Consider the following 13,993-nt stretch of genomic DNA (forward strand, 5'->3'; position numbering starts at 1 on the left):
AGACATTTCTAGTCCTATAAATATTCCTGTAAGTACTGTTTTACCTGCTTTCCACAAATTTTGAAAAGCTGTGTATTCATTTTTATTCAGTTCATAATACTCCGTCTTTTGATCTCTGCGTTTACAAACCGGTTATTTAGAAGTATGCTATTTGGTTTCCAAATATTTCAGAATTTTCCAGAGATTCTTCTGTCATTGATTTCTAATCTAACTCCACTGTAGTCAGAAAACATACATTATAGGAATTTAATCCTTTTCCATTTGTCATGACTTGTTTTATGAATTGGAATATAGTCTCTTGGTAAATGGTCTGTGTGCACTTGAGAGGAATGTGTATTATGTTGTTTGGTGGAGTGTTCTATAAATGTCACTTTGGTCAAGTTAGTCTAATAGTGTTGTTCAAGTTTTTTGTATCCTTACTGACTTTCTATCTACTTGTTCCATCAATTATTGAGGGAGCAATGTTGTAATCTCCCAGGGATTGAAGAGTCATCTATTTTTCTTTGCAGTTCTGTTAGTTTTGACCTCATATTTTTGAAGTTCTGTTGTGTCAGGTGCATAAGCATTTAGAATCATTATGCCATCTTAATTGATGCCTTACCATTATAAAATGATAGTCTTTATCCCTAGTAATCTACTTTACTCTGAAATCTACTTTATCTGATATTACTATAGCCACTCCAGCTTTCTTTTGATTGGTATTAGCATGGTATAATTTTTTCATCCTTTTACCTTTAACTGCTTTTTATCTTTATATTTAAAGTGCATTTCTTATAGGCAACATATAATTTAGGACTTCCTGTTATGGGCCCAGCACGCTTTTAGGACTTCCTGTTATATGTCTGTTGTTTAATTAGGGTGTTCAGACCATTTACATTTAATGTGATTATTAATATGACTGGATTTAAACCTACCACTTTGCTATTTGGGTTTTGTTTTGTTCGGTCCATGTGTTATTTCCTCTTCTACCTTCTTTTGGATTGACCTATTTGACACTTTTTTATGATTCCATTTTAACACGTTTGTTGGCATATTATCTGTAACTCTTAGGTGAGGTGTGTGTGCATGCACATGAGGTTGCTTTAAAGTCTGTAGTAAACATCTTTATCTTATCATTCTACCTCCAAGCGATACTGTAACACTTTATAGTGAAAGAATCTTATGCTTCCATTTCTCCCCTCCCAGCCTTTGTGCTAGTGCATGTATTTTCCATAAACCCCACAACACATTGTTACTGTTTTTCTTTACGTAATGAAATATATTTGAAGAAAAATTATAAAATTAAAAAAAAAGGCATTCATATTTACCCATGTTTACCATTTCCTGTACTCTTCATTTCTTTGTGTGCCTCCAAATTTCTATCTGGTATCATTTCCCTTCTGTTGGAAGAAGGTCCTTTAGCATTTCCTATAGTTCAGGTCTCCTGGTGATGGACTCTCTCAGCTTTTGTATGTCTAAAGTCTTTATTATGCCTCCATTTCTGAAAGACGGGAATAGAATCCTAGACTGATTTTCTTTCAGTATTTTAAAGATGTCGCTCCACTATCTTCTGACATGGATTGATTCTGATGAGAAGTCTGATGTCCTTCATACTTGTTCCTCCTTATGTAATGTATGTGTGTGTGGTTTTTTTTCCCCAGCTGCTTTTAAGATTTTCTCTTTATCACCAGCTATAAGCAATTTGATTAAATATGCCTTGGTGTAGCTTTCTTCGTGTTTCTTGGGGATTTGTTGAACTGCTCCAATATGTGGGTTTATAGTTTTCATCACATTTGTAAAATTTTCAACCATCATTTCTTCAAATATGTCTTCTGTCCCCCTGTTCCAGCTCCCATCCTCCTGGCCTCCAATTACATGTATATTTGGCTAGTGGAAGTTGCCCCACCCCTCTCTACTGCTCTATTTATTTTTCTTTCAGTCTTTTGTCTATGCTTTTAGATGGCTTTTGTTGCTTTGTTTTCAAGTTTACCGATCTTTTCCTCTGCCCCATCTGATGTACACGTTAATCCTACTCAGTGCATATCCATCTCAAATTCATATTTTTTATCTCTAGTTCCATTTGGGTTTTTTTTTTCCTATCCTCCATCTCTAACATGGTTCAATTGTCCCTCTACCTTCTTGAACATTTGCAATATAGTTTATAATAACTTTCAATTGTCCTTGTCTACCAATTTTGTCATCTGCAACATTTCTGGGCTGGCTTCAATTGATTGATTTCTCTCTTAATTATGGTTCATATTTTCTTGCTTCTTTGCATGCCTGGAAGTTCTGATTTGATACAGGTCATTGTGAATCTTATCTTGTTTGAGTGCTGGATATTTGTGTATTTCTATAAACATTCTGAGCTTTGGTTAAATTACTTGGAAACTGTTAGATCCTTTTGAGTCTTGCTTTTGAGCTTTGTTAGGTGACAGCAGGGTAGAATTCACTCTAGGGTTCATTCTGCCTTACAATTCAGCAATACCCTTCTAGATACTCTGCCTGGTAACCTGTAAATTACAAGGTCTTCCACTCTGACTGGTATGGAAAAAAACAAAAAACAAAAACTATTCCCAGGCCTATATGAGCTCTGAGCATTTTGCCTTCTGTTTACATCAGGTTGTTCTTTACCTGGCCTCTGGTAGTTTCCTCACACACTTGTGCTGACTGTATTCAACTAAAGATACACATCTGCAAATCTTCAAAGACACTGCAAATGTTCGGAGTGTTCTCTCTGTACAGCCCTCTCCATGCCAGTTCTCTGTTCTATGAACTCTCCAAGCTCCACTCCAGACTGCCAGCTTTGACTCCTGAACTCATGGAACTAACCAAGTTCTATCTGCATTCCCCTTGCCCTGCTCTGTGGCCTAAAGACTCTCTCCACCTTGTTTGTTTCTCCTATCCCAGGGACCACTGTCTTGTGCTCCCTCATGTACAATATCTGAAAACCACTGTTTCATAAATCTTGCATAGTTTTTTCAGTTGTTTCAGATGGAAGAGTAAGTTCAGTCCCTGTTGTTCACCTGGGCTGAAAGGAAAATCTGTGGCATATCTATTACATTCTGGAAAGTATTTCCCACTTTGCACAGAGTTTTCCTTTAATTTTATCTTTCCCCACCTTTGAACTTAACTTTGAGACCTAATGAACTTTTACAGAAGACTGTGGGATTACAAGATGAATTCTGCAAAAAAATCAATTTAATATTTCATTACTGCAAAGTTCACAAAAAGGTAACCACTAACTTTACTCGTTCATTTAGGTCACCATAAAAGGCATCCATAGAAAAATTAATTAGTAAAATAAGGCAATTTAATAAATATACTGCTGGCAGTTAGGATGCCACAAAAAAAGTCTGAAATGTTGGGCGCCTGGGTGGCTCAGATGGTTAAGCGTTTGCCTTCGGCTCAAGTCACGATCCCAGGGTCCTGGGATTGAGTCCTGTGTCGGGCTCCCTGCTCAGTGAGGAGCCTGTTTCTCCCTCTGCCTCTGCCTCTCTCTCTCTTTCTCTCTATGTCTCTCATGAATAAATAAATAAAAATTTTTAAAAGAAAAAGTCTGAAATGTTAAATCACATTTCAATGTAAAGATCAATAAAGTTTTGAACATTATTAAAATATTGATGGGCAATAAAATAATTCTTTACCTCATAGTAAAGCCTCTAAAAATAGAAGGGATACAATTTGTAACTTATTTTTAGATGCTAGCTCTACATTTAAAGACTTTTAGGAAAGCACGAACACCTACAGGAAAAAAAAGAAATTGATTAATTTAATGACTAATCTGTATGAGCAAGAATACCAAATACCCACCATTAATCAGAACAATGTGCCAACATTACAACCTAAGAAGGGGTCTTGTCTGATATTATAGTAAGATTCCAAGGTTAATATCTATCAAGATGCTTTTCACTTTAATTATGAAATAATCTAAGCATAAAAAGTGTGGAGAATAGGGGCACCTGGGTGGCTCAGTCAGTTAAACTTCCGACTCTTGGTTTAGGCTCAGGTTGTGATTTCAGGGTCATGGGATCAAGCCCCATGTCAGGCTCCACACTGGGCACATGCAGAGCCTGCTTAAGATTCTCTCCCTCTCCTTCGGCCCCCAGCCCCCCTGCTTGCTCGCTCTCTCGCTCTCTCTAAAAACTAAATTTTAAAAAAAAGTGTGGTGATTAGAACAAAATTCATTTAACCCACCAACCACATTTACTATATTGTCATGACTGCTTCAGACACTTTACTATTTTTTATTAAATAAAACAACATGATACAGTGGAAACCTTCTGTCTTTCCCTAGTCCCCTTATACCCCCCTTCCTAGAGATAACCACTGACTGCCCCTCACGTAACATATGCCCTTTATTGTTATACTCTCATTCCGTTGGTCACAGCCACAGAGAATAGAGTGTTAGTTTGTGTCTTAAGTTTATAGAGTTAAATATTTAAACTAAAGAATCTACAGTATATTTTATAGTACAAACAAGAGAACATTGCCTCAACACAACATTGAAGGAAGAGTCCCTTTGTGATAAGGCGATAATGCGCTGTGACTTTGCTGCTGCAAAATTACCCTGTGTTGCTTTCTAAAAAAGAGAGGCATCGGAGGACTGCTTCTTTACAGCAGAAGGCGAAACAATAAATGTAGAAGGACTCACAGAGGAAGAAAAATCCTGAGTTTTGTAAACATCAATGATTCAAGTAAGGACCATCAAGAGATACTAAAACTCCTGGAAACCTGATATGTGAATGGTCTCAATGTTTATCACTCCATACACTACTTATTAATCAGAAAGATACTTTTACAACAGAGAAATCCGGTAGACAGTGCCTTAACCAAATGACGGAAATTTGTATGACAAATAACAGGGCAAAGCAACATCAGGCACTTCCCGATGTGATGCAACAGTAAGGAATCACCTCCATCGATTTCAGCAAACTATTTATGTAAAGGCGTGCTAATCAACATTTTAGGTTTTGTGTGACATACAGTCTGGGTCACAACTGTAGCTGTGGTCCAAGAAACTTCATTTATAGAAACAGGTCGCAGGTCAGTCTTAGCTTGTCATAGCTCGTTGACCTGCAACCTACAGAATAATCTGGCCAAAAATGTTTAGCCCGAATCTAATCACAAGAAAACAATCAAATAAATCCAGATTTTAGGACAATCTATAAGAACATGGACCTGGATTTAAAAAAAAAAATCAATACAATGACAGACAAAAGTTGGGGGGCTGTTCCAGATTAAAGGAAATTAAGAAGACAGGATGTGCCATGAAAAGATACAGTGGAGGGGCACCTGGGTGGCTCAGTCGTTAAGCATCTGCCTTCAGCTCAGGTCATGATCCCAGAGTTCTGGGATCGAGCCCCACATCGGGCTTCCTGCTTGGCGGGAAGCCTGCTTCTCCCTCTCCCACTCCCCTGCTTGTGTTCCTGCTCTTGCTATGTCTCTCTAATAAATAAATTCTTTAAAAAAAAAAAGAAGAAAAGATACAGTGGAACCCTAAATACAAGTTTCTAAGTGAAAGAAACCAGTCTGCAAAGGCTACATATTGTGCAAATCCAAGCACATGATATCCTGGAAAAAGCAAAACTACAGACAGTAAAGAGATGAGCGGTTGCCTGGGGCTTGCGGGGGAGGATGAAGAGGTGAAGTATGGAGGATTTTTATGGCAGTGAAACTATTCTGTATGTGTAATGTGACACATTATTTGTTGAAACCCGCAGAACTTTACAGCACAAAGAGTGAACTTCAATGTATGCAAAGTAAAAAAAAAAGAAAAGAAAAAACATCACCATTCAGGAGGACAAGAATGCAGACGGTGACAAGAGAATCTAGACGTATTGCAAATGTATGAAACAACCTTCCTGAGGGCAGTGGAGGAAAAGCTGCTGACATCAGTAACTGTGGCAATGAAGACATTTTTTTAATCTAAGGCAAAAGGAACTGCACCAAAGCGCTGACTTCTAGTTAATATCAAGTTGCTTCCCAGAGGGTACAGATTAATAACTCTGTATACTGGAATTAAAAAATTAAGTAAATGGATGGCAGATGATGGGAGCCAGACTTCTCACTTAGAGTAGGAATATAAATACACAAGGGGAGGAAGCCAGAAGGATACGTGTTGGAATGGATTGGAAAACATCAGGAAGGACTCATGTTTAACATACAGATACAGATGGTGACATGAAAATACTCATAGATAGGTGTATGTACACAGGGTGATCTATTTGTTTGCTCTTTCAGCTGAGAGAGCTTTAAAGAACAATACCCTAGGAGTAGTGAGCACAGCTAGCACCCAGATCTGGCTCTCAGGAACCGGGGCTCCTTTGAGAAATGGCTGATTCTGGGACTGGGGCAGGATATAAACACGATGAGCCTGAAGCATCTTATAGCACCAGAAAGTGAGAAAGTACCCAACACACGCACACAGACAGAAGGGGCACAGAAGACAACTCAAGGTCCCCAGTGGCCAGAGCCAGAAGAGTTTGCACAACAAAACAAAATCTCCCCTGCAGAAGAATTCCAAATAAATGATGTAGATATTACTCCGTAAAGGAGGGGGAACGGAACTCCCCATTCTTGAACTGTGTGTGAGCTGTGCACAGCGACTGCCTTCCAAAGAGTACAAGATGAAGAGAGAGAAGACTACTTTACAGTGGAGAAGCCTAACACTACCACAGCCGGGTGATCTAACAGCAATGATCAAAATCATGTAGAAAGTACATGTCCTCGATATGACAGGATAAAAGTGACACTTCACCTTCATGGCCTTCCTCTCAAAAACCCATAACCCCAGTTTAATCATGAGAAATGTAGCAGGCAAATTCCACTAGAGGGCTGTCCTACAATAGGCTTGACCAGTGCTCCTCAAAACCGTGAAAGCCATCAAGCAGGGAAGATGATTTAAGGAACCCATATGGCCCAGAGGAACCTAGGGAGACATGACAACTAAATGTAGTGTGCAATTCTAGAAGAGATCCTGGAACAGAATAAAGATACTAGGTAAAAACTATGGAAACCAGAAGAAACCATAGACTAGTTAATGATGCCTCAATATTGGCTCATTCCTTGCAATAAATGTAGCAGACTAAGGTAAGACATTAGTCATGGGAAAATGTGGACAGGAGCATCAGATACAAAGAAACATACAAAGAAACTAACTCTCCTAGTATTCACCCAATGGAACAGCTGCTTTACAGAGCAACATACCACAAGGAGTAAGGAGAGATAGGGAAGCAGCTCTGAACTAGAAGGTTGGGCAAATCCTCTACAGCTTCTTTCTGTTTCCTGGGCGGACTGATTTTACATTCAGAATCAAGACCTGAAGGATTACAAAATATTTAAAAGCTTCCAAATCAAAGAATAATTAAAATGTCTTCTATTATCTAGATAATTGATTTGTACGCTACTCTGAATCTAGAAAATTAGTCATCTATGTAAGGTAGTATACAGGGTACGTCTGTGATCAGAATATCTGATTAACATCCATTCCCCATATGTTCATAACAGGTTTATTTTATTATATTTACATACTTATACATAAATATAATCTTTTATATTTATATTTATAGTTATAAATAGATGTATTTATATTTATTATATTTACACAACTTTAGGTTTTAATAGCATGATGTTGGGAAACTGATTCTCAATAAGTATGAAACCAGTTTAACCGAAGTTCCTTTGCTGAGGGAAAAACAGACAGTTATGAAAGGACACTAGCTAGATTAAGGATGGCAAAAGGTGAACAGTTAGAAAGGCAACAAGGCATCTAAAATAACCCCTCCCCCCAAAAGATCATTCATCACAATGACCATTTCTGGCTGTATGCAAAATTCACTATGCCACGGTGTCAAACCACTCTTCTAGCTTTCAGGGTTCAAAACACTAGAGCAAGGGGAACTCAATGCAAAGACTCTAGACACAGTGAATCCATTTACCTTGGAGATCCCACTTCACAAGTGAGGCAGTAGATCAGAAGAAAGGCAACGTAGTGTGGTGTGTAAGAGAATGTATGCTACTGGAGGGGCGGGGGTGGGAGGATGGGGTAACCGGGTGATGGGCATTAAGGAGGGCGCGTGATGTGATGAGCACTGGGTGTTATACACAACTGATGAATTATTGAACACTACATCTGAAACTCAGGATGTACTATATGTTGCCTAATTGAATCTAAATTTTAAAAAAAGAGTACATATGCTAAGCAAAGTCAGTCAGAGAAAGATAAATACCATATGATTTCATGCATATGTGGAATTTAAGAAACAAAACAAATGAACCTACTGGAAAGGAAGGAAAAATAAAATAAGATAAAAACAGAGAAGGAGACAAACCATAAGAGACTCTTAACTATAGGAAACAAACTTAAGAGCTGCTGGAGAGGAGGTGCGTGATGGGCATTAAGGAGGGCATTTGATGAAATGAGCACTGGGTGTTATATGCAACTGATCAATCACTAAACTCTACCCCTGAAACTAGTAATACACTATATGTTAATTAACTGAATTTAAATTAAAAAAATTTTTTTAAATGTTGGGGCACCTGGGTGGCTCAGTGGTTAAGCATCTGCCTTCAGCTTGGGTCATGATCCCAGGGTCCTGGGATCGAGCCCCGCATCAGCTCCCTGCTCCACGGGAAGCCTGCTTCTCCCTCTCCCACTCCCCCTGCTTGTGTTCCCTCTCTCACTGCGTCTCTCTCTGTCAAATGAATAAGTAAAATCTTTAAATAAATAAATAAAATAGTACACGTATAGTTAAACTGCCTGGGTTGAATTGCAGCTTTGCCTTTTATTAGCCATGTAACCTCAGGCAAGTTTCTTACCCTCTCTGTTCCTTAGCTTCTTCACCTATAAAATGGGATAAAACAGTTCCTACTTTAGAAGGATGAAATAAGGGGCACCTGGGTGGCTCAGTTGGTTAAGCATCTGCCTTCAGCTCATGTCATGATCCCAGAGCCCTGGGATGGAGTCCCACATGGGGTTCAGTGCTCAGCAGGGAGTCTGCTTCTCCCTCTCCCTCTAACACTTCCCCTGCTTTGCTCATTAACTTGAAAAATTCCCCAGAAATAAACTCTTTGGTCTTTGTTATGTACAAAATTATAAAAGGTAGATATGTGGCCCACCACCCTTTCAGAGAAGTTCCACAGTGCCTCCAATCAGATAGGCTTGGGCACAGAGCCCACAACTCAAAAGAACCCACACCCCAAAAGCTCACCCTTTAGTCAGTGGGACACATTTGCCACATGTACAATTAAAATAAGTAGCAGTTATGTTATTACTAACACAGGTGAAAGATGTGGACAGGCAGGGCTGAGCATCTAGCTGTGATCCGTACTACTACTCTGATGGGGAAGGCACCAATGGCATCTGGGAAGAGAAGAGCACAGTGACCCGGGGTGGGGTGGGGTCAGCGGGGGGGTGGGGTGGGGAACAGCACATTTTCCCCTACCACCGCAGCAACCTGAAGATTATACCTCATTCTCAAGGACTTTGAGAAGAACTTATCCTGCACTGTACCAAGAACATCGTAGCACTTACTATGACAATACTAAGAAACACTGTAATCCATAATACGCATAAAGATTTCAAAATAAGAAATATAGGGATTTGTTTTTATTTCAAAATCCAAATATGCTTCTGGTGTTATCTTTTCAAAAGCAAGACACTCTGTAATTGGCAATATCTTAGTACCAACTCTCAATTTCCCCCTAACAATTAAGAACACAGCAATAACAACATATGCTCCATATGTCAGCCTACAGTTACTTTAAGGAGTAATGATGTTCTCCTTATGAAATCTTTTAACAGTCACTACAAGGGAGACTGAGCGGTCTGTCTTCTGTATAGGTCGCCTACCTTGCCTACTCCCTACTCAGGTAATACTGAGCAGTAAAACTACCCAAAGTTGGAATTCTTTGTCCTATTTTTGCAACTTTTCTATGTCTAAAAGTATGTCAAAGTAAAAAAAAAAAAAAAAAAAAAAAATTAAGATGGATATAAAGCAATGTATTTGTCAAAACTCATGAAACTATAATCTGTACACCATATGTAAATTACATTTCAATTAAAATAACCAAAGCTCATTCTAGATGTTTTATCAAATGTTGATTGGAACACTTCAATAATTAAAAACAGGGGTTAGAGGGCGCGTGGGTGGCTCAGTTGGTTAAGCGGCTGCCTTAGGCTCAGGTCATGATCCCAGGGTCCTGGGACCGAGCCCCACATCGGGCTCCCCCTGCTCCGCAGGGAGCCTGCTTCTCCCACTCCCCTGTTTGTGTTCCCTCTCTCTCTGTAAGACAAATAAATAAATAATCTTTGGGGGAAAAAAAAAACCAAAAAACGGGGGTTAGAAACCCATCGAGGTCCTATCAAAAGCCTTCACTTGGGACACTTGGGTGGTTCAGTCAGTTAAGTGTCTGCCTTTGGCTCAGGTAATGATCCTGGGATCAAGTCCCACATTGGGAGCCTGCTTTTCCCTCAGTCTGCTGCTCCCCCTGCTTGTGCGCTCGCTCTCTCTCGCTCTCTGACAAATAAATAAATAAAATCTTTGGGGAAAAAGAAAGCCTTTGCTCACTTCATACCTATTAAATTTTAAGCTCAAAATGATAAAATAGCACCAGTTGGTCTGGCTGTCATTTCTGTGATCTCAGTGACCAACAGCTCTCATGATTTTCTGGCCGTACAGAGGCCTGCCACCTTCCTAGCTTGCTACCCGTGAGGCCCTCTGTGTGCTCAGCCAGGTAACACAATTAGCTACATTGCATTCCCTTGTTAATCAACCTCCAAATACAAAAACCCATTATAAGAAAACCTAGATCTTAATTTTTTTTTAATTAAAAAAAAAAGTGGGTGCCTGGGTGGCTCAGATGGTTAAACATCTGCCTTAGGCTCAGGTCATGATCCCAGAGTCCTGGGATCAAGTCCCATGTTGGGTTCCCTGCTCAGTGGGGAACCTGCTTCTCCTCTGCCCCTTCCCCCCAGCTCATGCTCTCACTCTCTCAAATAAATAAAATCTTTCAAAAAATTAAAAAATAACAAATAATAAAAAATTAAAAATTTAAAAAGGAGGGAAAAAAGGTAGAAGCCAAACATGAGGGTAATAATTCCTGAGGTGGGCACACACAGTGCTAAATGAGCCTCGGGAAGGTACTTCAGGCTGATGCCAAGGAACAGAACCAGGAGGTGACCTAGTACCTGAGAACCTAGATTAATATCTTTCAAAGTATTTTTAAAAGATTACCATCCATGTAATAGTCAACTATTTTTTCAAAATACTAATAAAGCAAAATGACTAAGACATCTCATACCTTGCTTTAGAAATACTATAAATTCCTTTGTAGTTTGGTCCAAATTAACTCCATGATATACTATAGGCTGGAAATTGCGATGCTCAAATGAACGAATGAGGCGAACTGTAACGGTCACTTCTTTGGAAGCCATGTGGAGAAATTCCTGTGGTAAGGGACATGAGAACAGTCTAAATAACATAAATTCATAATAATCTACAAGTCTGCATTTCCACCATGAGCTCCAGGGCACCCAGCCATCTCTCCCACATCGTATGGTTACTGACAGTCCCCAAACCTAGGCCAGAGCCCAGACACCCACAAGAGTCCCAAGGTTACTCCCACCTATCCACTGTGACCCCTAGACAGCTTTGTCACAGTCACTAATGTCCTGATTGGCACGAAATGATAAATCTCTCTCCCTCCTCCTCTGCCCCTCCCTTCCCCTCTTAAAAACAAAAAACAAACAAACAAAAAACAATGCAGCCAGGTTTCAAGCATCAGTTAATTCCCAAGTCCATGCTCTAATATGCTATTGGAAAATCATGCCAAATGATTTCCTCCCAAAAAATCTGCAAAGTTGCCCATGTTCTAAAGATACAATTATGGTATATTTCTATCTAGTAGTAACTACTTCATGGTACTTTCAACTTTACATATAATTTTCAGCCATAATATACAATTATACTAGGAAACAATACCTGTAATATGACACATTAGAAAGGATGTCCAACCTCACTAGTAATCAGAGAAATTCAAGATGAGACCTATCACTCACCAAACTAACAAACTAAAAAAAAATCTGATAATACCTAGTGTTGGCAAGGAACAGTGTGTAAAGCAATGAGAATTTAATCAGGGAAGGTGGGCATCCCCAACAGGTATCTTTTGATCCAGCAATTTCATTCAAAGGTACCCTAGGGAATCTGTGAAATACATGCATACGAAGAACACTGTTAATTAATTGCAAAGACTAGAAACAACTTGTCTGTCAACAGAAGAGATAAGGAAATTATGGCATACAGTGGAAGAGTACAAGCAGCAAAAATGAACGGACCTATGCATCAACATAAATGAATCTCAAAAATATTATGGCAAATGAAAAAAAAAAAGCAAGTTGCAGAAGAGTCATAGTACCCCACCACTTACACTAAAGTTCAAAAACATAGCTTTTATTATGTTTAAAAGGAGATAATTACAAAATTTTAAAAAATAAATAAATAAAAGGAGATAATTGTTATTTCTGAGGCAAAGGAAGGATTATGCAATTAGAGAGAAGTACATGGGCCATTATATTGGTAGAATTTCATATCTTAAGCAGGATGTTAGGTACATGGATAATGTATTACTCTTTATGCCTTTTAGTGTGTCTGGACTATTTCATAATATACCCAAACAAGCCACACTAATTTGGCCTAGAAAATCTCTGTATCATAGAATGCTTAAACAAATATTTTACTAAGGTTGAGAGAATATATAGCACATTATGTGTGAAAAGCAAAGGCTCAAGCTGTTTTAATACAAAAATTTATAATTTACATTGTTTATATTTAAATGAATGGTTTTTAATGAACTTAATCATTTTTTTCCCCTCTAAAATAAGGTAAGGGCTCACCTTATAATCTTGCTTAGTATTTAATGACCTCTAACAACTGGAATGGATACTTCCAATATTAGCGATGACATTATTTCTTCTTGAATCTGGATTACCATGCTCCCCCAAAATTCTGATCTTAGAATCTATCAAGTAATAGCACTTCAGCAGACATCTACAAAATTACAATGTAAGATATACTGAAGTACCTGATAAAGTATACTTCTTGAAAAAGGGATACTGTAAAAGATTTCTGTAAAAGATTTTAGAACAGTGTTACAGGTTTGCTGAAATCATGACCACTTCTTCCTCCGGTCATGGAGCTCCCACAACAACAAAGAAGCCCTCCAAAACACACACACACACATCCAGGCACACATGCTAGGAAGCCCTATCATGTAGTCCAAGTCCCCAGAGAGTTTAGACATGGCCAGATCTAACTAAAAATCAACTCCACCTCTTTGCTGTAACACACAGTTGTATTTCACATAATAGAATCTTAATGAATAGTAGCCGCTTTTAGCAAGTCAACTTGGGATAAAATAGGTTTGGGCATAAGGACAGCTCATGGAGGCAGGAGAAGATCCTAGATTCCCAGGTGCAATAAATAGACCATATAAATGGTCTAACGAGGCTGGTCAGACTGGCACATGCATGGCTTGTGAAACTTTTATAATTAGAGGTTTGTTCCTTCCACTTAATAAAAAGCTGCCCAAATGTCATACTTAAATAGTTGAAATTCTGCATTTGTGTTCATACCTAATTTTGGTCAGCAATGCATTGTCGTCTTCATCAGAAATTTGTTATAATTTGTACTCAGTCACTAAAGAATAATACCTACTGCCCCAACCTCCTCGTCTAGCTTGAAACATGGGCGCCACCAAGATGCCAGCTTACCACTCTTCTCTCATGGACCCTGACACCAAACTCATTGGAAACGTGGCACTGTTGCCTATCAGAAGTCAGTTCAAAGGACCTGCCCCTAGAGAGACAAAAGATACAGATACTGCGGATAAAGCCATCTATTACTTTAAGGCCAATGTCTTCTTCAAAAACTATGAGATTAAGAATGAAGCTGATACGGGCGCCTGGGTGGCTCGGTTGGTTAAGCGGCTGCCTTCGGCTCAGGTCATGATCCTG

At 38.9% G+C, this 13,993-nt stretch overlaps 1 protein-coding gene across 6 annotated transcripts in view; it reads right to left on the minus strand.

Annotated features, from left to right (window-relative positions):
• The window catches only part of C3H2orf76 (chromosome 3 C2orf76 homolog), a 44,062-nt gene extending 30,201 nt beyond the window's left edge, over positions 1-13,861 (minus strand). For 2 of the 6 annotated variants that reach the window (XM_081814608.1, XM_081814603.1), the window contains exons 1-2: positions 13,751-13,859; positions 11,281-11,425 (exon numbers count right to left, since the gene is read on the minus strand). In XM_081814608.1, the coding sequence (XP_081670734.1) occupies positions 11,281-11,413 (133 nt within the window). In that variant the 5' untranslated portion in view covers positions 11,414-11,425; positions 13,751-13,859. Of the gene's footprint in view, positions 1-11,280; positions 11,426-13,750 lie in introns of all 6 variants that reach the window. The other 4 variants (XM_081814606.1, XM_081814604.1, XM_081814607.1 and 1 more) reach the window with 3 other exon arrangements.
• Between the last annotated feature and the right edge of the window lie 132 nt (positions 13,862-13,993).

Source organism: Leptonychotes weddellii, chromosome 3 (assembly GCF_054177405.1).
Source record: "Leptonychotes weddellii isolate Sample4059 chromosome 3, ASM5417740v2, whole genome shotgun sequence".
NCBI lineage: Eukaryota > Metazoa > Chordata > Mammalia > Carnivora > Phocidae > Leptonychotes > Leptonychotes weddellii.